This window comes from Xenopus laevis, chromosome 8L, assembly GCF_017654675.1.
Source record: "Xenopus laevis strain J_2021 chromosome 8L, Xenopus_laevis_v10.1, whole genome shotgun sequence".
Lineage (NCBI taxonomy): Eukaryota > Metazoa > Chordata > Amphibia > Anura > Pipidae > Xenopus > Xenopus laevis.
The window spans coordinates 25,881,407-25,906,171 of NC_054385.1; the positions used below are offsets into that span (position 1 = coordinate 25,881,407).

The 24,765-nt window shown below is 42.2% G+C and overlaps 1 protein-coding gene across 5 annotated transcripts in view; it reads right to left on the bottom strand.

The window, feature by feature from the left end:
* The window catches only part of aifm1.L (apoptosis inducing factor, mitochondria associated 1 L homeolog), a 25,360-nt gene continuing 595 nt past the window's right edge, over positions 1–24,765 (bottom strand). Inside the window, exons 2-18 of one of the 5 annotated variants that reach the window (XM_018229642.2) lie at positions 22,641–22,780; positions 21,917–21,995; positions 17,444–17,485; positions 16,863–16,907; positions 16,619–16,746; positions 15,758–15,888; positions 15,505–15,595; positions 14,667–14,751; positions 12,979–13,055; positions 12,784–12,892; positions 9,856–9,963; positions 9,576–9,664; positions 8,121–8,261; positions 7,888–8,030; positions 6,933–7,057; positions 5,956–6,155; positions 1–567 (exon numbers count right to left, since the gene is read on the bottom strand). In XM_018229642.2, coding sequence (XP_018085131.1) covers positions 496–567; positions 5,956–6,155; positions 6,933–7,057; positions 7,888–8,030; positions 8,121–8,261; positions 9,576–9,664; positions 9,856–9,963; positions 12,784–12,892; positions 12,979–13,055; positions 14,667–14,751; positions 15,505–15,595; positions 15,758–15,888; positions 16,619–16,746; positions 16,863–16,907; positions 17,444–17,485; positions 21,917–21,995; positions 22,641–22,780 — 1,805 coding nt within the window. In that variant the 3' untranslated portion in view covers positions 1–495. Of the gene's footprint in view, positions 568–5,955; positions 6,156–6,932; positions 7,058–7,887; positions 8,031–8,120; positions 8,262–9,575; positions 9,665–9,855; positions 9,964–12,783; positions 12,893–12,978; positions 13,056–14,666; positions 14,752–15,504; positions 15,596–15,757; positions 15,889–16,618; positions 16,747–16,862; positions 16,913–17,443; positions 17,486–21,916; positions 21,996–22,640; positions 22,781–24,765 lie in introns of those variants that run through there. The other 4 variants (XM_018229641.2, XM_041572550.1, XM_018229643.2 and 1 more) reach the window with 4 other exon arrangements.

The window sequence follows — 24,765 nt, forward strand, 5'->3', positions numbered from 1 at the left end:
TTAGAGATTTGCATTTTAATTTAGACATTAAAATGTACATATGTAGGCCACAAACACACACAGCTCTTCATTGTGTGTATATCAATAGTAAATCAGATCAGAAAGATCAGTCATTCTCACTTCATTATAAAAAAGTGACTACAGTTTGGGAAACAGGATATTTTTTTGAATGATGCCAGTGCACCCCCCAATGAGGCAGCAGCAGCAAAGCGGTTGTGTTATTCACACAGCAGAGATTTATGGTGAATTCTTCCTCAGTAGCAATGCCAGCTTGGGGAGTTGGGGTGCCATTTCTAATTACATTTCAGTTTGAATTGTTTTTTAGTTAAACAATTTAAGCAGAGACCTACTTGAACAATTTAAGCAGAGATCTACTTGCAGGTCTTGTGGCATGAAAGGACTGAGGTACAGAATCAGGGAGAAAATGTACAGCTGGTAACTTCTATGAGGATGATCCTCTTTAGGCTAAAGGTCATAATCTCCTTTTTGGTGGATTTATTCCTCATGAATGTTGAAGAGCTTGGCCACCTCATTCAAGTCAGAGTGTTGTTCTCCATCTTTTATTATCTGAGAGAAAAAGAAAATATTTGGCTTGTCAGAAATGTTAGTGAGATTATTGCAGAAATGGGTTACTTTCCTTAAATCACCAACATCAGCTAAATTGCTGAAGGAATGATGGAATATGTGATCCTGCAATGTCTGTTTTACCAAAGGCTGCTTATCTTTGTAATGTTCACATGCAGATGTTATCTAGCATTATAGGTGCAGCTCAATGCCAAGATGCTTGTGAGTCACATTTATAGAGCAGAACACAGCAATTCCAACAGCTTCAAAGCTGAGCACACTGGACTCTGCTGGTGCTGCAATGGATTTGGATGTTGGGGGGGGGGGGCACTTGGATACATTTTTAAACAGAAAAAAAGTTGATACCCAAACTCCTCCCAATAATACTGACTTGTTCCTATTGATGTTATAAGAAGGTACTAAAACTTAAAGTAATACTGATATAAAAGACATGTAAAGGGTATCAACACAAACAGTAAAGCACATACCCCATGACAGATCATTCAAGTTGGTGGATTCCTGGCCTCCGTATAAAAGCAGGGAAAGAATCAGCCTATCTGCTGGCCTACATTTGCTTTGTGTCTGCACCCGACAGGAACTGCATGGGCTTGGGTGAAGACACAATGACCGAATTTTGTAGTGACAATGCATACTTATGCATTTCCATGCTGAAATTCACTCCATGTGCCTGCACCAAGGCCAATGCAGTGCCTCTCTGTGCACACAGGAGTGAATAGAGGACAGTGATGAATGGATTCTCAGGCTGATAACCAGATCCATCTGGCACAGGCCTAATAAGTGACAACACATTTATAGTAAATATTAAGGGATATAGATCTTTGTCGAGTGTGCTCGAACATTCTCTGGCGGCGACTTGCCCTTAGATAGGAAGGCCTGACGGATTGTCTCTTTGATCCATCATGCAATAGATGTCTTGGAGGCTGCCATGCCTCTTCGAGGCCCAGTTTGAACAACGAATAGGGCTAAAGAACTATGGAATGGTTTGGATCGTTCAAGATACCAGCGAAGTGCCCTAACCACGTCCAGACTGTGTAGTTGCCTTTACTTCTCGTTCTTGGGTTCCGGACAAAGGGATGATACCACAATCTCTTGGTTCATACGGAATGAAGACACAACCTTTGGAAGAAAGTATGGTACAGTATGTAGTAATGCTTTGTCCTTGAAGCCCAGGAGTGAAGGGTCACATGATAAGGCGCTGATCTCTGACACACCTTCCAGGTGAGCCACTTCTCAGAGACTACCCCAAGAGGTTCAAAGGGGGAATGTAATAGAGCCTCCAAAACTACGTTAAGATCCCACCCTGGAATTGTTGGTCGGAATGGTGGAACAACGCATTCTACTGGAGTTGTCAAACACCAGGCGTGATTGAAATAAGACTGGGAGAGCCGACACTTGGACTTTCAAGGAACTCCATTTCAGTCCCAACTGAAGTTCTCACTGAAGAAAGGACAAAATTCTTGGTATGTTGTAGTCCAGAAAGGCGACACCCACATCCCTGCACCAGTTACAATAGCTCTGCCAGACTCTGTGGTAAGTGCTGGATGATGTGGGTTTGCGTGACTTTAAGCATTGTGACAATGAATTCTTCCGCTGTGACTTGTCGTGTCCAAATGGCTGCTTCAACAACCATCCCATCAAGGCAAACAGCCCCAGGGTCGTGGTGAACTATGGGGCCCTGCTGCAGTAGATGGTTCCTGGGTGTGAGTCTAATTGGCTGTGTTATGGCCATCTCCTGAAGTTCCGAGAACCAGGTTCTCCTGGGCCAATAGGGGGCTATCACGATCACTGTGATTTGCGACTGATTTTCTTCAGGACCCGAGGTAGCATGGGAAGAGGTTGAAAAACATAGACTAGTCTGAACTGCCATCATTGCATCATGGCGTTCACTCCCATCGCCATCAGGTCCTGATTACGAGCAAAGAAGCCGGTCACTTTGCGGTTGTTTCTAGGGTTGTCCCCATAGTTTCACTAACGCCTTCTGGGTGAAGTTTCCATTCTCCTGGGCCCAGCTGGTTCTGGCTGAGAAAATCTGCTTTTGTGTTGGATACTTTTGTGGATGGTCTTACTGAGCTGAGCTCTCCCCAACTTAAAATCTGCTGTACCTCCACTAGAGCTGCCTTGCTGTGGGTTCCTCCTTGTCTGTTTATGTAAGCAACTGCGGTGGAGTTGTTGCTTTGTACTTGGACTGACCTTGTTTGGAGATGGCAAACCCAGGGATTTAGCGATAATCTTACTGCCCGAAATAACTTTGACTTGTTAGGAGACCATGGAGCTTGTATAGATAAGTTGTTCCAAGTTGCTCCCCAATCTAGTAGACTTGCGTCTGTCTTTATTACGTTCCAGTCCGGTATTACCCAGGATTGTCCCGCGGCTAGGTTTTCATGATGTTGCCACCATGAGAGTGATTATCTTGTTGCGTTTAGTAGGGTAAAGGTTTGAGAGAGGCCCTCCTTTCCACCCGGAAAGGATGCTGGCTTGTAGTGGTCGTAGGTGTATCTGTGCAAAGGGCACTGCCTCGATGGCTGAGACCATCAGTCCTAGCACCCTCATTGCCAGGTGGACAGTGGGTCATTGGCTGAAGAGTAGGAGACTGACTTGATCTCATATTTATTTTGCTTGTCCTGGGGTAAGCTTACCGTTGTCATCTGGTGACTGGGCTGCAGACTGTCCCAGTTGATAGTCCAGCTGAAGCTCTGAAGCAGCAATATCACCTGCTGGAGGTCTTGTCTCCTCTTCCGTCCTGGCCTTGAGGAGAAGGTGGTACATATAAGGTGTCACCAAAATTCCTTGGAGTCTCAACGTTGCTGCGGTTACTGCCATCAGTTTGGTGAAAACTCTGGGGGTTGAAGACAGTCCGAACCGGAGTGCTACAAATTGGTGGTGGTGAACTTTGAAGGCGAACCTCAGAAAACGATGATGGGTAGGCCATATCGGTATATGAAGATATGCATCCTTGATGTCTAGGGACATCATTAGAAGCCCGGTTCCATCCTCCGGGTAACTGATAGCAATGTCTACATTGGATCCTTGAAAGCCGTAGCGTCTGTGACCAGCAGGGCTGTGGATTTGGACAGTCTTGACAATGAAGCATCGACTGTAGGGGCAACGACAAATTGTCCACTAACTCTTTGGAAAAGGGATAGGATTTGGAAAATTTCCAAGTGGCCTGAAACTTTCGTTTAGGTGAATTGTACACTCCTCTTGTATGATGTTTAGCAATTGTTCATGTGAGGGGAAGCATACTGTGGATTTGTGTTGCCTCTTGAACAAGCACACGGTTGAGGACTGTTGTTCCGCAGTTTGCGTAATTTTCTAATACCTTCGTCACTCCCTTGATAAAATTATCAGACGTGATGAACATCTCTGCCTTTGGACTCATCCTTATTTTCCTCTTCTGCATCTGAGGAAAAGTCAGATGGGGGACGTCCACCTTCCGAGTGAGAATCTTCTCCTGCCATGCATCAGAGGGCATGTGACCAGCAGTGTCGCCTTTGGGGCTGGATGGTCTTTTTCTCGACCCAAATTGTCCGCAATAGAGGGAAGACTCTGTAGTGAAGCCAGTGACTGTGAAAGCTGGATTACCCATAGGGGAGCTGGTGGGTCCGTTGAGGTGCCAGCCACTCTGTCCTGATCCATGCTGTCCTGAGGTGGGTTCCCAGACGGAAGTGCTGTGGGAGGGTTAGCCCCTGGGGCGGGAGCAGGCCCTTGCTCCTTCAAGCAAGATCTGCAGATTGGCTCTCCCTGGCCTCCTTGCATTTTTGAGTCACAGTTTTGCAAGAGAAGTTACCTGCGCTACTGTGCGCCCTGGGTAAAAGTCCCCCTGACTTACCTTCTGCCGTGCTTACTCCCTGTGTTGCAGTGTCTGAGGCATTAATGGCCTAGAGGGAGGAACATGCTATTGAGTGCCTGCTCTCTCCGTTTGTGCCCGTGCCCATGTCCCTGGAGCTGCCGTTTGGGGAGAAGTCCAGTATGGTTATTCCCCCCCCCTCACGCTGCTATGCGTACGCAGGGAGAAGGCAGGTGAATGTTTTTGTCTCCGGAGTGCCTGCGTTCCACTGCTGCGTGAGGGAGAGAGAAAATGTCACCTGGAACGCAGGCACCTCCTCCTAGTCTCGCGCCCAGGAAAGTTGTACTACCAATGCGTTCCATTGGCCGATAGTGGGACACTGGAGCATCAAGGGAAGCACAGTGCAGGGGCTGTATTTGGGCATATTCAGGCTGTAAGCTGGGTAGAGCGACCCGGGGCCTTTGTAAATGGATAGGTTATACTCACATGGATGCGCACCAGTGGGACAATCTGCCACCCCTATGGCTGGGGTGTAGGAATTGTCCAATGCGGTCAGTATAGCCCACGGGCTAGAGGGTGATCCCGGTGGCTGTTCCCTCGAGGGAGGTATACCCTGAAGGAAGCAGGTAGTCCTGCACCTGGGTACCCCATCTTCTGTCCATATTCCTTTTGTCTCAGGGGGACAAGGGTTGTCCCTCCTCCTAGTAAGTAGGACACTTAAAAACTGAGGGATTATTGCAGTGTGGGGTTGAGACGGAGTCCCAGACACGCCCTCCTTTAATTTAGTCCTAAGTGTCCTTCTTCCTAGAGGGTGGAGCTTAACCCCAAGAGATGACAAGACGAGAGAAAAGGCTATTTATGGCTCCCTACAGCATAAAAATCTCTCATATACAACAAGAGGATATTTGATGCCAAGAAATGTTTTATTTGTAGTTGCTGGATGAACTGCTGAAAACGTTAAATGTAAAAATATGTATTTTTAATTGGTTATTGGGTTATTGGTCCTTTAAGATTGGCTACACTGCTTCTTGGAGATTAAACATTAGAAGATTAAAGGGCCAGTAACATCAAAAAATGAAATTGTTTTAAAGTAATAAAAATATAATGCAGTGTTGCCCTGCACTAGTAAAACTGCTGTGTTTGCTTCAGAAACACTACTATTGTTTATATAAATAAGCTGCTGCGTAGCCATGTGGGCAGCTGTTCAAAGGAGAAAAGGCTCAAGTTACAGAGCAGATAAGCTCTGTAGAACATAATGCTATCTGTTATCCATTATTTATCCTGTGCCATTTAGCTGTTTTTCAATTTCCGCCATTGCTACTCAGCAGCTTGTTTATATGAACTATAGTAGTGTTTCTGAAGCAAACACATCAGTTTTACCAGTGCAGGGCAACACTACATGATATTTTCATTACTTTAAAACACTTAGTTTTTGGTGTTACTGTTCCTTTAAACAGTATGGAAGGAATGTGATAGAACACTTTTTGAACATTATTAAAAGTTGAGAAAATGTTGCCGACATTATAATAATGTGATGCCAATATCCCTTTATATCTCTCCTCTGGATATTTATTCTGGCTTACCTTTCTTGCAATGGGCATACGATTGAAGATGTTCCATAAGACAATGCCAACAACCACGTTGTCACGCAGATAAAACACCACTCCCTTCCCATAGTTGTCACCCTGTTGTGAGGGAGCAAAATCTAAGGAAGAAGCTGGAGGCTTCACATCATCCACTTGCCCGGTTTCCGTGACTTCACTCTCAGAGCGAATGCCTGTTCCTGTAGTAAAAAAGCATCCAGATATATTCACTCACCATTAAATATTGATAGTACAGTAAATGCTGCATTTATGTATAATTTTCCACATCTCATTCACAAGATTATCCCCTGTGCCAGTGTGAGTGGGCTGCTTGGAAGAGAATTCACTTGTGTCTTCTGTACTGTACATGCAAGGAGCTTAAATCATGAAGGGTATGCCTGGGAGCAAGTAAGAAGATGGCAGTGTCCAACAAATGGTCACCCATAGTGATTCTGGGTTTTATTCTCCATTAAGAATCTGCCTATACAGCCCACTTACATGGCAGCTTAGTGTCATGTTGCTGCTAGTACTGTCTGGCTGTTTTAACCCTTTTCAAATGCTACATAATTTGCTCTTCAGTTGATTCTAAATCAGAAGAGTCAGATGGTACCACAGCAAAGTTATTCCAGACCTTTATATTGTTCTTCTCCCATTAAGGATTAGTAGGAGCTTTGTGTTTTAAGGGAAAATTGAGTGCGTTACTCATTATATTGGGTACGGAAGGAACATACAGTCTACTCGGATAGCACTCTGTGCCCAGCACGTCACTTAACGTTGTCACTTAAAGTATCTCGATACCAGTATTTTTCGGTCTATACCTTAAACATGCTATGGAGTGCCTGCTCTCTCAATTTATACAGTTTATATTTAACTGTATCAGTACCTGAACATTTTGTTTATACATTTCCATAGGCAAGTTTTGTGCAATATTTGTCCCCTATTTATTCTAACTTTTCTTTTTATTCCCTACTTCTCACCGCTTTCCTCGGCTGCTCTTTTGGGTGTGTCTTTCTCTGTAGCTTTGGCAAACACTCCCACTGTTGGAAGGGCACTGTCCACGATTCCAATGGCTTCATAACCAACTTCCGGACCAAGGTCACTCCTTGTGGGGGGACAGGGAAACAAAGCAGAGATTAAAATTAAAAACTGTCAACATCTTGTCTCTATCCATACATATCTTTAAAAGCTGTGTTTAGCATGCAATTCTAGATCTTTGTGGACAACAGTGAAACCGAAATCTGACTGTTTAGCAGATGGTATTTGAATCACAGGAAAAAAGATATAGCAGATCTAGCCAGTCAGCCATGTGAGATTAATGATATGTATTGTAACATAGTAAGTTAGGTTGAAAAAAAGACACACATCCATCAAGTTCAACCTTTTAACTTCATTTAACCTGTCTAACTGCTAGTTGATACAGAGAAAGGCAAAAAAACCCATCTGAAGCCTCTCCAATTTGCCTCAGAGGTGGAAAAAGTCCTTCCTTATTCCAAAATGGCAGACCCTAGATCAAGTTGTACCATTAGCTATCTTCCATAACCATGTATTCCCTCACTTGCTAAAAAGCCATGCAACCCCTTTTTAAAGCTATCTAATGTATCAGCCTGTACAACCGATTTTGGGAGAGAATTCCACATCTTTACAGCTCTCGCTGTAAAAACAACCTTCCGATTATTTAGGCAGAACCTCTTATTCTCTGGGCCATAGGTCCCAATTGGAGTTGAGAGGGGAATGAGTGAGTGTAAACATAAAACTTTCACCTCTTTTGGCTCATGCATAAAATCTGATTGGTATCTTTGGGAACTTTAACCACAGTGTACTGAGATTTGGAGATTTCCAGTCTGACTTGCGTATATACATTAGGTTCAGAACTTTTAATTTATGTCATTTTAGTGCCTACAATATTGAAGTGGAATGGTGTGTGATAGTTACCAGAACATGGATTGGTGCCAGTATGGTTTGGCAGCTCCTGTCATGTTCTCTCCAACAAGTCTTCCACTGACAACTGCATGATCATGGTGTTCAACCCGCCGACGGCCCAGTTTAATATCATAAAAACATGCTGCATCTCCAGCCTTTCAGAAAGACAGATTGCTTGTTATGGTTACCCACTACAACAAAGGTGTAACCTTTTCATAAAGTCAAAAGGGCAATAGCTTACTCACCACCCACACATTATTGCGAGCTTGCAGCTCTGCATTGACTCTGTACCCGCCAAAGTCTCCATCTAGCTCTAGCCCGGCTGATTTTGCCAGTTCTGTGTTTGGTTCCAGACCAACTGCAGCAACAATATGATCTGTCTGCACCTGTATTGAATCAGAATAAAAAATCATGGCAACATTACAGGTATAGGAGCAGATCTTTCCGTAATTTGGATCTTAAGTCTACTAGCAAATCATTTAAACGTTAAAACCAATAGGCTGGTTTTGCTTCCAGCAAGGATAAATTATATCTTAAGGTGGCCATACACAGGGAGATACGCTTGTTTGGAGTTGTCACCAAATGAGCGGATCTCTCCCAGATATGCCCACATTGAGGTGGGCGTTATTTGGCTGATCAGAATGGAGACCATACGGGCTGTTGGATCGCGGGACTGCATCCACAAACAGATGCGGTCCGCTGGGATTTTTTACCCTGCCCGATCAACATCTGGCTGACTTTTGGCCAGATATCAATCGGGGACGCCCATCGGATGGCCCCACACATGGGCCAATAAGCTGCTGACTCGGTCTGTTGGCAGCTTTTATCGGCCCGTGTAGTTCAAGTTCAAGGTACTGTTTTAGTATTACAGAAAAAAAAGATTTTTAAATTTTTTTTAGATTATTTAGATAAAATGAAGTCTATGGAAAACTACCTTTCTGTAATTTGGAGCTTTCTGGATAATGGGTTTCCGGATAACGGATCACATATCTATACTAGCACAATAATTACAATGAGCATAGATTTATTAAAAAGAAGTCATAGCAAAATTATCTTGGTAGCTAGTTTAATTGCAAAATATGGGCTAAATGAGAAACTCTGTGTATGTACACATTCAGGACAAGGAGTTATTAGTAGGATATTTTAATATTAGGTTAATTTGCTAGCCTTATATGAAACTACACCATTAAATCAATAAATACTTTTCTGATGGGGTTTTCTGCAGCGAGGGACATTTAAATGCATGCGTAAGTATTTTGCATTTAAAACACATTACACCACACAGCAAGAAGCTGGCATACAACTGGAAAAGTAGGTAGGAAAAAGAGGAAAAATTAAATATTATTAAGGTTTGGTTAAATAAAGAAGCGCTGTTGGCTTACAGCTAACCCTGGGGGGTGCTGTGGTGTTTATGCCAAACTTTAGTTTCTATCCAAATTGTTTGTTATTTTCCTCTTGTAAAATGAAATATTTTCCATTTATATTTCATCACAGTCCCTGGACCTCGGTATAAGAGGTTGCAACACAAATTTGAGGCAGCACCCCACACATCAGTACCTTATGGGGGTGGATCCCTGGGAAAGGTGAGCACAACTTTTTATAGTGTATTATTATTCAGATCACCTAAACAGTTGAGCAGGATGAGCTGTCGTGACAAGGTAGCACAAAAAAATCCCCTGCAATCCCGCATTCTACAGTACCTGCCGTCCATCTTTTAAATGAATGTGAAGTTTTCCATTCTGATAGTTGACTGATTTTACTACTGCATCCAACAGAACATTAACACCCTCTGATAACAGAAAGAAAGTTTAAATGGAGAAAAAAAACAAGAACATAGTGAAGGCAAGCATGTGACATGATCTTGTGTATATAAATGGCACAGATATGCCCTTCTTTAATATTTATATGCCTTTGCTGACAATGATACATGTTCTGGCTGCAGTTACCTGGTTTGCATTGATAATAGATGTGGATAATTACCTCTTCCTACTTTCTCGGTTGTCCAGTGGCTGAGATATTCCGGAAGAACTTTCCCCATGTTGCCACTCTCAGGAAACATCTGGATTACTTCTAGGCCTGTCTGCCTTCCTGTAAAAATACATAAAAAGCATACATTACATTTTTCTAGTGCTTTCTACCTGATCTATATTTTTTCAAACATCTCTCTCTAAAATTGGGGGTGAGAGTGCAACTGGGCACATGTATGAAAGCAGGAGTTGGATATAATACTTTTTTATTATACAAATGCCTATATAAATAGGAATTAATGTACACCCTGAGTAAAAAGGAGATTGTATATTTACCGTTAAATTTCTCTCTTCAGTTGCTTGGGGGACACAGGGACAGTGGGGTATAGCCGATACCAGTAGGAGGACGACACAAAAATATAAAAAATAGAACTAGCACCACCTACGCTGGCTTTACCCCCCCCCCCCCAAGCAGGCAGAGCCCAGATCAGTTTTTTTGTTTTACTAAGTACTCAAACTAAACTGTGAACATAACAGAAGTAGTTTCCAGACCACGTCTGACTGGCAGAGATAGTCCCTATCCAGGGAGGGAAGCCCTACACCCCCCCAAGTTACTGGAGAGAAAGAGATTAAACAGTGAGTACACAAAATCTCCTTTTCTCCATTGTTGTCTTTGGGGACACAGGGACAGTGGGGACGTTCACTTTTGTAAAATGTTGCAAAGGAGTGAATTGATGTCCGCGTAGCTGCCTTGCACAGTTGCTCAAACGAGGCTTGGTTTCAGAAAGTCCAGGAAGTGCTCATGCCTCTAGTGGAGTGTGCCTCGAGACCGTGTGGGGTGTATGCCCATTGAATGGCCTGTTTGATGCAGCAGGAGATAGCAGCTTTTGAGGCCTGTGTGTCTTGTTGTGGCCCAGAAGGAAGAACGAACAGGGCATCAGATTTGTGTATGTCCTAAAACCTGTGAACTTTAGTGCCCTAACGGGGTCCCGAAAAGTGCCACATCCTTGGGGTTGGATGGTGACGGCAGAGGGTTGGGATGGTAATTTCTTGATTGATGTGATAAGCCAACACGACCTTGGGGAGAAAGGACGGCACAGTGCGAAGTTCAGCCCTATCCAGGTGGAAAAGGAAAGGTGTTCTGCATAATAGGATGCTTAGTTCAGAGACTCTCCTTGCTGATGCAATGGCTATTAGAAAAACGGTCTTCCAGGTAAGCCACTGCAAAGAGACCACGGTGGCCCTTGCAAAGCCTGTAGAACCACGGTGAGGTCCCATGTGGGAACTGGCTTTCGGATTGGAGGAGCTATGTGAGCCACAAAAAACTCCTTAAGTCTGCTACAAGAGTCAGTCGTTTCTGGAACAAGATGGACAAGGCCGAAATCTTTGACTTAAGCGTTCTCTGGGAGAGATCCATGGATAACCCATCCTCCAGGAAATCAAGGATACTGGGAATGGAGAACGTTTTGAATTTCTTTGCAGAGACAGGCTTGCAGGCAGCCCGCATTATCTTCACCTTGTCAGAGAAACCCTTGCGCTTAAAAATCTGGGTCTCCCGAGCCACTCCATCAAGTTGAGGTTTAGGGGCCTTGGGTGGTGAATGGGTCTTTGTGAGAGAAGGTCCGGCATGGGAGGAAGGGTCCATGGATCCTCTATGGTTGAGGAGCTCTGACAACCATGTTCGCTGAGGCCATCTGGGAGCTATGAGTATGAGCATTGTATCTTCCTGGTCGTTCTTGGAATGAGAATGAGGATCACTCCCCTTACTGTTCTGAGCCCCAACCTGCAAGTTGGGGAATGGCAGACAGCAGGGGGCGGAGGAGCGGTGTCTCGGTATAACTGCTGTATAGAGGTTGTGGCAACACCTTAAGCCCCCATGAGCTTGTCCCTCTGAGATGCAGGTGCGCAGTGTGAAAGGCAGCCGGGGCGTCTGGATGAACTGGATGTGCGCTGAAGAGTTGGCTGAAGCACTTCCAGTAGTGAGCAACTCAGCGAGGCTTGTAAAACGTTTTGGCGCCAGCCTTTAAATGTAGCGGAGGTGAGTTAGCCTTGCCTTCCCCACTTGTCTCCTATCCTGGGGTGTGTCTGGGAGATCATTCCTTTCTCCTGTTTTCACATCTCATGCCTGCTGCTCGTAGAGGAGTGGTGAGGGGAAATGAGCCGCTCACACTTGCCATTAATGCTAGAGGATCCTTCCCCTCCAATATCCCTGACATAGTATCGGTCAGGTTGGAGGGAGACCTAGAGAGGGAGTGAATTAGTATACTCACATACTGTAGGACTCCCTCCCAGTCTTCTGGCCTGTCATTTCTCCTCCTGTGTAGGGAATTGTTAGATGGACTGGATCGATCGGTGCTAAAAGAGCACACATTCCCCAGAGATATTCCCCAGAGACACTCCCATGTTGGGAGAAGTCGGATATAACCACCCACTAAGTGTAGAGGTGCCGATTATCTCCAGGTGTCAGGTTAACTGACTGTAAGTTACAGCATGTCCTCCTTGAGGACACAACAAAGAACTGATCTGGGCTCCGCCTGCTGGTGGGTATAGCCAACGGAGGAGGAGAGTTCTATTTTTTATATTACTGTGTCCTCCTCCTGCTGGTATCAGCTATACCCCACGGTTCCTGTGTCCCCCAAGACTACAATGGAGAAAACCATATTGAAAAACAAACGGCAAGTCCTTTTATACAGGTCATTGAACTATAAAAATATATAAAAACTACCTTTATAATTAAAAATATGAGTGTATTATTCCTTTAACTACACATGTCAAGTGACAAAAGACAATGTTTTTATTAATTTATGACATCATTAAGGATATATATGTCTATTTATGGCTTTTGAATACAATTAAAATATAATAAAGTAAAGATCACGTACAGAATGAACCAGGAAGGCATGTGAAGCTGCCCATGGCTGATTTGCCCCTAAGAAATTACCTTTTCTTCCCAGTGCACATGCCAACTCACTGCCAAGGAATCCACCACCAATGATTGTGATAGAACCAACTGAAGAAGAAATCTCCTCCAGAGAGCGAAAATCAGAAATCTAAAGCAGAAAATGGAAAAGATACGGAGTTAAAAAAAAAACCACAAGATGACCCCCCCCCAATACATTATTTTTATGATGGTTACCCGTCTGAATAAAGTTGTTCTTTTAGTTACTTCTTCCCCGGCTCTTTCTATTGCTGGAAGGCTTCTTGGAATACCCCCTTAAAAATAAATAAAATATAGTACCAGTAGTGATGAACTGTAGCAATATTTATTAAGTTCAATTTAGTCATGCAGTGCTGTGCCACTCTGGGAAAGAAACCATCCTATGTCAAAAACCACAGCATCCGCCAGTAAAAATTAACAACATGCATAGTAACTATTACAGGGAAAGCACCAAAACCCACCTAAAGAGAGACTAAATTCCACTAAATGTCATCTAATTATCCTAATATCAAAACCACTTAACACAGAAAAAATATACATTTATTAAGTCTACCAAAATGTTAAAAACACCCCTAATCCTTAAAAACTTGAACAAATAAAGGAGATATAGTATCTGCTCTTAAGGGAACAGCGTAGTGATCACGCTATACTTACGTACTAATAAATTAAATATTGTAATATCAATATTAGCAAATATCATTTCAATAAAATTTTTTACCTCTAATGCGTCCAAATGATAATAATGTCTTGGGGTATGTCATATATCCCAAGACTTTAAAATCAACAAAATTTAGCAGCAAACTCAACTTAAAGGAACAGTAACATCAACAAATGAAATTGTTTTCAAGTAGGGATGCACAGAATCCAGGATTCGGTTAGGATATGGGCTTTTTCAGTAGGATTCTGATTCGGCCGAACCCTAATTTGCATATGCAAATTAGGGAAGGGGGGAATCCATGACTTTTTGTCACAAAACAAGGAAGCAAAAAAATGTTTTCGGTTTGGTATTCGGCCGAATCCAAAATAGTAGATTCAGTGCATCCCTATTTTAAAGTAATAACAATAAAACATAGTGTTGCCCTGAACTGGTAAAAAAGCTGTGTTTACATCAGAAACACTAATATTGTTTATATAAATAAGCTGCTGTGTAGAAATGGGGGCAGCCATTCAAAGGAGCAGGTTACACAGCAGATAAGCTCTGTAGAACATAATATTATCTGTTATTCACTATATAACCTGTGCCATATAGCCTTTTTTTCAATTTCAGTCATTGTTACACAGAAGCTTGTTTATATGAGTTATAGTTTTTTTTTGTTGAAGCAAACAGATCAGTTATACCAGTGCACGGCAATTTTACATGGTATTTTCATTACTTTAAAAAAACAAATTTTTTTGGTTTTACTATTCCTTTAGGCAGATTACAAAAAACTTAATGGAAATGCAGTAAATACATGAAGCATAATCCTTAAGGGATGCGGAAGGGCCATGTGGTCCCGAAACGTTTCATCTTGTGTATAGTTTCTTAGCACCATGGATTTAATTTGGGATCACCCTGTTTGCTGCATAACCAGGTATTGGCTTTTTTTGTGGATTCACCACTGGCGTGTGGCTAGGCCAGTGCTAATACCTGCATCCCTCACCTTGACTTTGTTTTAATCCTTAAGGGATATAGCAGAGAGCTATTTTGCAGAAGACTCCCATACATCAAGTGACAGGCGCCAATTTTTGTGTGAAATGGCATTTCCATAAAGATCATTTCTGACCAACAGCAGCAGCAACACAATGCATATTTTGTTGGCAGGATGGCTCATTCTATCATATAGCATTTGACAATAGCAATATACAACTTGTCTCAAGCAACCCGGTTCTTGCAGTGTGATTCATACCTGTTGCAATCAAACACTTTTCATATGATATTTGGGTTCCATCATCCAGTTTCACTTTATTCTCTCGCACATCCATATGGACAACCTGCAGAGGCAGCAAAGTATCAGGTTATCACTTCACAGCAAACAATTGGTTTCTTTCCTTCTATGTATATTAAGGATGGACAGCCACCACGTCATGTTGAAACCTTAGTAATAGTTTAAAGGAACAGTATTACCAAAAATGAAATTGTTTGCTTCAGAAACAATACTATAATTTATATAACAAGCTGCTGTGTAGAAATGGTGTGAATTGGAAAAAAAGGTTATATGGCACAGGTTAAATAGTGGATAACAGATAGCATCGTTATGTTCTACAGAGCTTATCTGCTATCTGCTGTGTAACCTGAGGCTTTTCTCCTTTCAATAACTGCCCCCATTGCTACACATATAAGCAATAGTAGTGTTTCTGAAGTAAACACAGCAGATATACCAGTGCAGGGCAACACTGCATTATACAAAAAGCAAAATAGATGATGGATTGCGAAACCAGTATATTAAAAAAGTGTACAATTTATTACTTATATATAATCTCTAAAACGCTGGCCGGCCAGGAAACACAATGAATAATTTAAGAATAAATCTACATAAAATCAATTATAAATTCAATCCAGGCGGATAATCACTCTTCCTGTAGAGAAAAATCTAGTTACTGTTCCTTGGTAACTAGATTATAACTGCATTATATTTTTATTAATTTAAATTTTTTGATGTTACTGTTCCTTTAAGATTTGTGGACAGCAAATAGCCCATCTGGATCTATTTTACAGCAATTCTTACAGAAAGCATAGTCTCCCACCTTCTTTCCAGTCAGGACAGACACTCCGCCATTCTCCACGGACATTAACTGCTCCGGAGGCACATAGAAAGATGGTGGCTGAAAGAAGATACTGTGGGAGAAAGTAGGACAGTTTAGGATAATAAAAAAAAAAAAAAAAAAAAAAAAAAGGTTCACAAATTTCTGCCTAATGGTGACCTATTTTACCTATCCTGATTTTTCTGTTTTTCCATCGCCCACTGAATTTAATTAGATTTTATTTCATTTTCCCTACCTCCTTTCCTTGCCATTCCATTGCTTGAAACGTAGTGTTTCGGTTACATGGGCATCTTCAGAGAACCAGAGCTCTTTGGAGAGGGGTGGCCTCATGTAAGGGAGTTCAGACTCATCCGACACAATTAGAACCTACAAGAAACAGGTTCACATCTGATAAGCTTTAAAGGAGAACTAAACTGTAACAATGAATATGGCTAAAAATGCCATATTTGACATACTGAACCTATTGCAACAGCCTGAAGTTTCAGCTCCTCAATAGCAGCAATGATCCAGGATTTCAAACTTGTCACAGGGGGTCACCATCTTGGAAAGGGTCTGCGACACTCACATGCTCAGTGGGCTCTGAGCAGCTGTTGAGAAGCTAAGCTTAGGAGTCGTCAAAAATTTACAAGGTTTGTCTGTAATATAAGCTGATGCTACAAGGCTGATTATTAAATTATGATGCTAGTTGCACTGGTTTCTGTGCTGCCATGTAGTAATTATCTGTATTAATTACGAATCAGCCTTATACTGTGACATTTCTATCCTATGTATACTGTATATTCTGAGTGGGTCCCTAAGCTCAGTAAGTGATAGCAGCACAGAGCATTTGCAGCGAATGAACAGAAAATAAGATGGGGAGCTACTGGGGCATCTTTGGAAACACAGATCTTTACTGCTAAAGGGCTGTGGTTGTCTTTGGCTGGTACAGAAGCTTAAAACATAATGTACAAAATTTCTAGCAACTTCTTTAGGCTTTAGTTCTCTTTTAATGTTCTGATGCCATGATACAGATTTTGCCTTTTTTCAAACAAAGTAATAATCCCTCTCACTTTCTTTACCACCATCCACCTGGCTTCCAACCATGACATTCCCTTACCCTGGCCCCAGGATCTCTGGCACGAATGGATCGAGCAGCAGCAAATGAGGCAGTTCCTCCACCAATCAAAAGGAAGGGAACATGGGAGGGGAGCTGTTCAGGGAGTGCAGACTCTACTGTTTGGGGAGCTAAAGAAAATTAGAATAGAAAGTTTATACATAACACAGATTATACTCAGCTGTACAAACAAGAATTAACTGTATAAAAAGTGTATTATATTTTTCAGACCCAATTTCTCACTTGCCTGTTTTATCATCTACAATTCCAGTTGTTTTTACTTCTTCTTTTACTGCTGAGCAAAGAAATAAAAAAACATCCATATTAACTGTATTATTTTGGGACCAGACAGGTGGACTCTCCTGTAGCATTAAAATCTAGTCACAAAGTAGCTGCCCAGTGGTTCCAGACAGGCCATTGAACACTATTCATTGAAGGTAGCGAGAATATCTTCTGAGCAATGTTCTGCTGTTTCCAGAGATGCCTCTCTTCCACCCCCAGATCACGTGAACGCTGAGCTGCTTTAGTTTTAAATTACCTGTTCCTCACATGACCAGATGTGTCCTTATTTTCAATTCAGAATAAGGAACATGAATGGTCTGTATTAACTGAGAATAATCTATTTGCTCACCAGAAGCTGGATGAGAGAACTCACTCAGCACTTGCTGTCTTGGGTTTCAGTGCTGGCCGTCATTAGGCAGCCAACAAGACACACAATCAGCACATGCTATTGCAGATACCTCTTAGGATGTCATGGGGAACCCACTGCATCCCCTTATAAAATCACAAACACACGTTTTCAGAAACAAGCATAACATTTGTATTTACCTTTTTTCTCATCTACAGTTTCAGTTACTTTTACTTCTTTTACTGTTAAAACAAGGAAGATACATTGTCAGTGGTATATTTTTTACGTAAAAACAGGATTTTTGTACTCACCGTTAAATCCATTTCTCTGTAGTTAGACGGGGGACGCAGGGACTTATGAGGTTAAGCTCCACCTTCTAGGAGGCAGGACATTTATAATAATAATTGAGGGGCGTGCCACACTGGGCTTACCCCTATATACTGTACTAAACCACTCCGTTTGTGCCAACTAAGAACAAGAAATAACATGTATTCAACCATTAACGAGAAAAAACAGCCAGGTCAGTAGTCCAGGTATTCTGGACGCAACCAACAGGTCAATGGCTTGTCCTAAGGGTGGGAAGCCTTATGTCTCCCTTTTGACTACAGAGAAACAGATTTAACAGGGAGTACGAAAAACTTGTTTTCTCTGTCATCTTAGGGGGAAACAGGGACCTATGGGGACTCAAAGCAGACCCCAAAACAGCAGGGTGGGTAGGAGCCTGATTGATCAGTTATAATTTACACCAGGGATTGTAAGACCTTGCCCCTGAAAGAAGCCTCGGCAGAAGCAAGTGTGTCAATCCTGTAAAATTTGGTGAATGCTGAGGACCAGGTTGCCGCCTTGCAGATCTGGTCCAGCGAAGCCCCAACTGCCCTCGTGGAGTGGGCTCGGACGCCGTCTGGTGGTGATCATCCCTTGGCCAGGTAGGCTTGTGAGATCGTTTGTCTGATCCACCTCATACTGGTAGACTTGGAGGCTGTTTGGCCCTTATGAGGTCCAGATGGTAGAATGAAGAGCAATTGTGTTCGACAGAATGACTTAGATCTCTCCAAATACCACAGTACCACGATCTCCTGATTAATGTCAGAGGCTGAAACTACCTTTGGTAGAAATGATGAAACAGTTTGTAGAAGAGCCTTGTCTTTATGGAATACCAGAAAGGATTGTTCACAGGATAGCGCACTCAGTCCCGAGACTCTTCTGGTTGAAGAAATCACCGCTAGGAATACTACCTTTTAGGTGAGCCAGGTGTCAGATATTGAGCTCAGCGGTTCGAATTGTGACTCCAGTAAGGTTTCCAGTACTAGATTGAGATCTCAGTCTGCTACAGGTGGCGGAAGGGGGTTTCACATGTGCCACTCCTTGTAGAAATGTGCGAATCATGTCTTCTTCTGTCAATCGATGCTGGAGGAGGATGGAGAAGGATGGACAATGCAGATACTTGTGCCTTTAACGAGCTAAGCTTAAGTCCCAACTGCAAGCCCGTTGAAGAAAGGAGAGTACTCTAGGAATGTTGAGTTCCAGTAACGGGAAATTCGACTCTTCACACCAATTGAAATATGAGTGCCATACTCTGTGGTATGATTTGGATGATGAAGGCTTACATGCCCTTAGCATGGTATTGATTATGTCTTCGGCTTTCCCCTGCCTTCACCATATGGATGCCTCACCATCCCGTGAACAAGCCTGGGTTGGGTGAACTACTGGTCCTTGACTAAGAAGGTCTGGTCTGTATTATAGTCACTGACATCTCCTGGAGGTCTGAGAACAATGTTCTGCGAGACCAATAAGGAGCTATTACTGTGACTACTGAGTGTCTAATCTTCTTGAGGACTCGAGGCAGCATTGGAAGTGGTGGAAAGATGTATGCTAGGTCAAACATCCAGCACTGAGTCATGGCATCCACCGCTGCTGCTATTGGATCTTGGTAGTGAGCGAAGAATTCTGGAACCTTTTGATTTATGCGGGATGCCATCAGGTCTATCTGTGGCTGCCCCCAAAGGTTCACCAGCTCTGTGAACGTCTCTGGATGAAGCTCCCATTCACCCGGATCTAGCGGATTTCGGCTGATTGTCAGTTTGGTCCTGGGAGGACCAGAGTCCCTGAGCAGACAGATTGTTCCACGCCTCTCCCCAGCCCTGTAGGTTGGCATCTGTTGATATCACGTTCCAAACTGACATAGCCCAAGATTGTCCTGTGGAAAGGTCGTTTGATCGTAACCAACACTGGAGAGCCTGCCTCAATGTTTCAGAGAGAGTGAAGGCTTCAGATGTTGGTCCCTCCTTCCATGCCGATAGGATGTTAGATTGTAGACGACGTATGTGGATCTGTGCAAACGGAACAGACTCGATGGCCGAAACCATAAATCCCAGTACCTTCATTGCCATGAGAAATGTTGGTGTTCATAGGTAGAGGAGAGTGTTAATCTGATCTCCGATTTGGGACTCCTTGTCATGGGTAAGCCTTGCCATCTGGTAGTGTTAAACTCAAGGCCCAGAAATATCATGTGGTCACTGGGCCACAGATTGAATTTCTTCCAGTTGATAGACCAGCGGAATTGTAGAAGTAGGCTGTGAAGTCGAGGTGATATAATTCTGATACCATCTACCCAAACATCTGAAGAGACAACTCCACACCTTCCGAAATCACAGTAACTTGCCCCCTATCTGTCCGAACGATTCCGTAGGGAGTGCCCAGTCAGGCTGAGGCAGACTTATCCACAGTGGATATGTTGTGGGCCTTGTTGTTTTTCCAAAGAAAGGTGCTTTTTCCCCGTTACTTGGGTAATAATCTTTTCCAATTCTTAGCCAAACAACTTGTTCTCTTTGAATGGGAGTGAAGTTAAAGGAATTGTTCAGTGTAAAAATAAAAACTGGGTAAATAGATAGGCTGTGCAAAATAAAAAATGTTTCTAATATAGTTAGTTAGCCAAAAATGCAATGTATAAAGGCTAGAGTGATTTTATGTATAACAAGTCAGTCAGAACACTACTTCCTGCTTTTCAGCTCTCTTGGTTTACACTGACTGGTTACCCTGGCTACCAGGCAGTGACCAATCAGAGACTTGAGGGGTGGCCACATGGGTCATTTCTGTTGCTTTTGAATCTGAGCTGAATGCTGAGGATCAATTACAAACTCACTGAACAGAAATGTACCATGTGGCCCCCCCTTCAAGTCGCTGACTAGCTCAGGGTTACAGAGCTGAAAAGCAGGAAGTTGGATTCTGGCTGTTTTATTAGACATCTATTCACTCCAGCCTTTATATATTACATTTTTGGCTAACTAACTATATTAGAAACATTTTTTATTTTGCACAGCAGATCTATTTACCCAGTTTTTATTTTTACACTGAACTATTCCTTTAAGGATTTCTTTGAGCTAAGGTCTACTGACCAGCTCTTGAGCCATAGGCTTCTACATGCCACTACAGAGAGTGTGGAGGTGCGTGCAGTAATTTGCGCTGCGTCTATGCTCCTGCGGTGGGAAGCAAGCCATGAACTTGTGTTGTCTTTTGAACAACCCTGAACTATCACTTTGCTGAGCTGTCTGTGAGATATTGAGAATTCGAAGTACCCCTTTGATGATTCCGTCCACATCATGTTGAGTATCTTGATCTCTCCTCCTGATCCTCTTCTTTATCCCCCGAGGACCCCTCTGATGGAGGGAGTTTGCCTTCACATTGGGAGGAGGTTTTGTCAAGAGATGACCTGTCCGACGGGGTATGGATTGCCGCATCCTCTTTAGCATCAGCTGAACGTTTTCGCTGACCGAGTTTAGCCAAGGCTTTACCCAAATTGTCTGCTATAGCTGGTAGCCCTTGAAGAGAAGCTAAATATTGAGATAGCTGAATGGCCCATAGAGGAGCTTGAGGCTCTGCATTCACAGCTGTTGAGGCAGAGTTGCCCCCTGGGGTAGAAATAGTCTGCTGCTCTGCTGAACAGGACCTGAACAGCGGTTCCCCCTGGCCCCCAGGAATTTTTGCTTGCCACTTTGAACAGGCAAAGTAAGTCATCTGTGCTGCAGGAGTTGCCTGATCCTGGTCTCACCCAGGGTGTCAGCAATCTGAAATATTGTAGCTGTGAAAAAAAGAAAAGCTTTCTTGAGCCTATCCTCCTAGGATGCAGGACACTTAAAAACTGAGTGGTTAAGTACAGTGTACAGGGGTAAGCCCAGTGGGGCACAACCCTTAGTTATTATTATAAGTGGCCTGCCTCCTAGAGAGTGGAGCTTAACCCCATAGGTCCCTGTGTTCCCCTAAGACGACAGAGAAAAGAAAATATGCAACATAAATTGGTTTATATTCCATTCACAAGTGGGGCCGCACAGGCTTTTTCATTAGTTAATGGAAATTTGGCCTCACATGCTCATTACTAAAATGAATGGCCAGCTCACTTGTGAGTGGCAACAGCTATACAGTATGCACATAACACTCATTCTCAGCACAGCAGCTGTATGTGAGTAAGCCATTGGGGCTACAGGTAGTACAACTTTAAGGTGCCCTATCGTGCCAGGGACTTGAAAAACATTTCTGTAATTTGAATCTCCATACCTTAAGCCTACTTATAATTAAAGGGATACTGTCATGGGAAATTTTTAAGTGACCCATTTTTGAATCCTGGCCCAATGGTTAAGAATCCCTATTCTAAACGCATAACGCACTCCGACACTTACAGTCTGTTTCTCTTCTGGAGGAAAGATAGGAGGTCCGTTCGCAAAATCGTGCTTTATCTCTTTGAACGGTCCTGTACACCTAAGATTTAAATAGAAAAAGCAATAAAATATGGTTTCAGAAGAAAAAAATAAGGTATTGGACCGGTTATCCAGACGGGACTGGGGTTTTCCGGAATAAGGGGTCTATCTGAATTTGGATGTCCATAAGTCTATTGAAAAAAACATTTCAAAATTAATTCAACCTTGTTTTGCCTCCAATAAGGTTTCATTATATCTTAGTTAAGATCAAGTACAAGATACTGTTTTATTATAGAGATAAAGGAAATCACTTTAAAAAAAACTTCCTGAAATTAAGATATTTCTGGATAAAGGGTTTTCCCATTTACTAAACGTGGTCATACACTGAATGATCCGCTCATTCTCTAAATGAGCGTATCTATCCACGGCATGCCGTGAGATTGGAGTTTACCACAGATAAACTCACCCACTTTCTATTCATTCCTATGGCATTTTTAGGAGTGTATTTATCAGTGGGTTTAAGTCAACACCTTTAGATAAATATATTTCTGAAAAATCCCAAAGGAATGCATAAAAAGTGGGTACATTTATTCTGTGGTGAGCTCAATTCTCACATTATGATAAATATGTCCCTTAATGTGCGGGCTGAGCGCTATAAAAATGCAAGATAACATCAGTCATTTCCTTGACTCTTGCGCATACTCACATAGATTCCGGCCCCCAGAGCACTCACTCCCACTATAGCAGCATACAATGAGTGGTTAGTTCCTGGTCCTGGGGCCCCTGCTGGTCCCCCAGCATTTCTGAATGTTTGATGGGAAAATAAGGACTGCTGGTGAAGGAAATCTGTTGAAAGGAAGAAGAGCAAACTGAGTGAGACAAAGTACAGTAGGAATTGCAGAACAATGACACATTAAAGTCCATTATATTACACTGCTCAAAATAGCTTTTGCCTGTGAATCTCCAGTTGTTGCTGAAATTCAACACCTAAGTGAGTCGGTCATAGTTACAAAAGGCATTTTGTTCTAACCATGAGAATACACTACAAAATGACTCTGAGAAGAATGTATATGGGGGATCCATGACACCCAATTGGTAAATTACAGGAGCCAATCCAGTTTTTGCCATGAACCATAATGCAGGTGGCAGATCAGAGCTAATTAGTTGTAATGGGTTACTATTCGTGAATAAAGTTCTGTGACACCCCTCCATGGCACAGTGAGTTTGCAAAGCATAAAAGAAATTGTGAATGTGATACTGTCCAGCAAAATAGAGCTTTAACATATTCTGGGCAAACGTGAATGTGAACAGTAACAATAAAGCAATCATCTGATTGGTTGCCATGGTGCACATTATCTTTTTTGGGGGTTATTTCTTGCACTAAATGAGAAACTGAAAGTTCACTTTTGAACTTCCTGTAAAACAGAGTACCAGATAACTCCTCTGTAATAATGAGCTGCTTTTAAGTCTAACAAAGGATGCAGATTAGGGTTTATTAATACAGCTTTAATTTTCTCCATATAACAAGGACAGTATACCCCCTTTTTGAAGGCGAGAGCAATGAAAAGGGTTTGTGCTAAACATATTGGATTAGGAAATATGCATGGGTTTTATTATTTCTTGCACTAAAGTAAGTAAAATCTGAAGCTGAAAGGACTTATTGTTCAAGTCCAAACAAATCAGCAGTGCACCGAGATGCCCTCTGTTTAAACAAACCACTACGTTCCACTAGCTACAGAATGTTAGGCTTTGAGAAAAAGAGAAGCTCAGAATACAGAGGCGTCTCAATGAACCTCAGATTTGTTTTGATTGAATTCGTACAAGCACGACATAACTAGCTTTACTTTTAGTTTTACATTTTGCTCTGTTTACTGCAAGAAATATCATAAATCGAACATATAGTTCATAATGAAAACAAAAGTATGGTCAACGCATGCCCTAGCCATTAAACTAATGTTGAAAAAAGGGGCTATATTGCCTCTTTAAAGGGGTGGTTCACCTTTAATTTAACTTTTAGTATGTTATGGAACGGACAATTCTAAGCAACTTTTTAATTGGTCTTCATTATTCCTTTTTTATAGTTTTTTTAATGATTTGCCATTTTCTTCTGATTCTTTCCAGCTTTCAAACGGGGGTCACGGCCCCATCAAAAAATAAAAATAATGCTCTGTAAGGTTACACTTTTATTGTTATTGCTACTTTTTATTACTCATCAAGAACACTCCTATTCATATTCCTGTCCCTTATCCAAATCAGTGCATAGTTGCTAGGGTTATTTAGACCCTAGTAACCAGATTGCTGAAATTGCAAACTGGAGATCTTGCTTGATAAAAAAAACGAAATATCTTGAAAACCACAAATAAAAAATTATAACCAAACGCAAATTGTCTCAGCTTCTCTCTCTCTCTCTACATCATAAAGAAAGTAAACTCAAAGGTGAACAATCTCTTTAACCAATGTTATGGGGGAGCTCAGTGAAAAACAAAACAAATTGAAATTATAATGGCAAAAAAATAACGAATACCAGATTTTATTTTAGAAGAAAAGGTAGAATACATTTTCAGCACAGGTCATATATATTGTGATAAGATGCAGGAAGCAGAATTAGATAGGACTTTTCACCGAAGAGACTTGGCAGCAACGAAAGGTCCACATTATCTGTGGATTTACTAGGAATTAGTAGAAATGTATGTATGGACTTTGAATAAGAAACCCCCCTATTAACATTGAGGGAGTTAATGTATCAAAATCTGAATTAAAAAAAAAACTGGAAACCTCAATCTACCCTTATTTATCATTAAATAAACCACGGCTTTTACGTACTGTCGCAC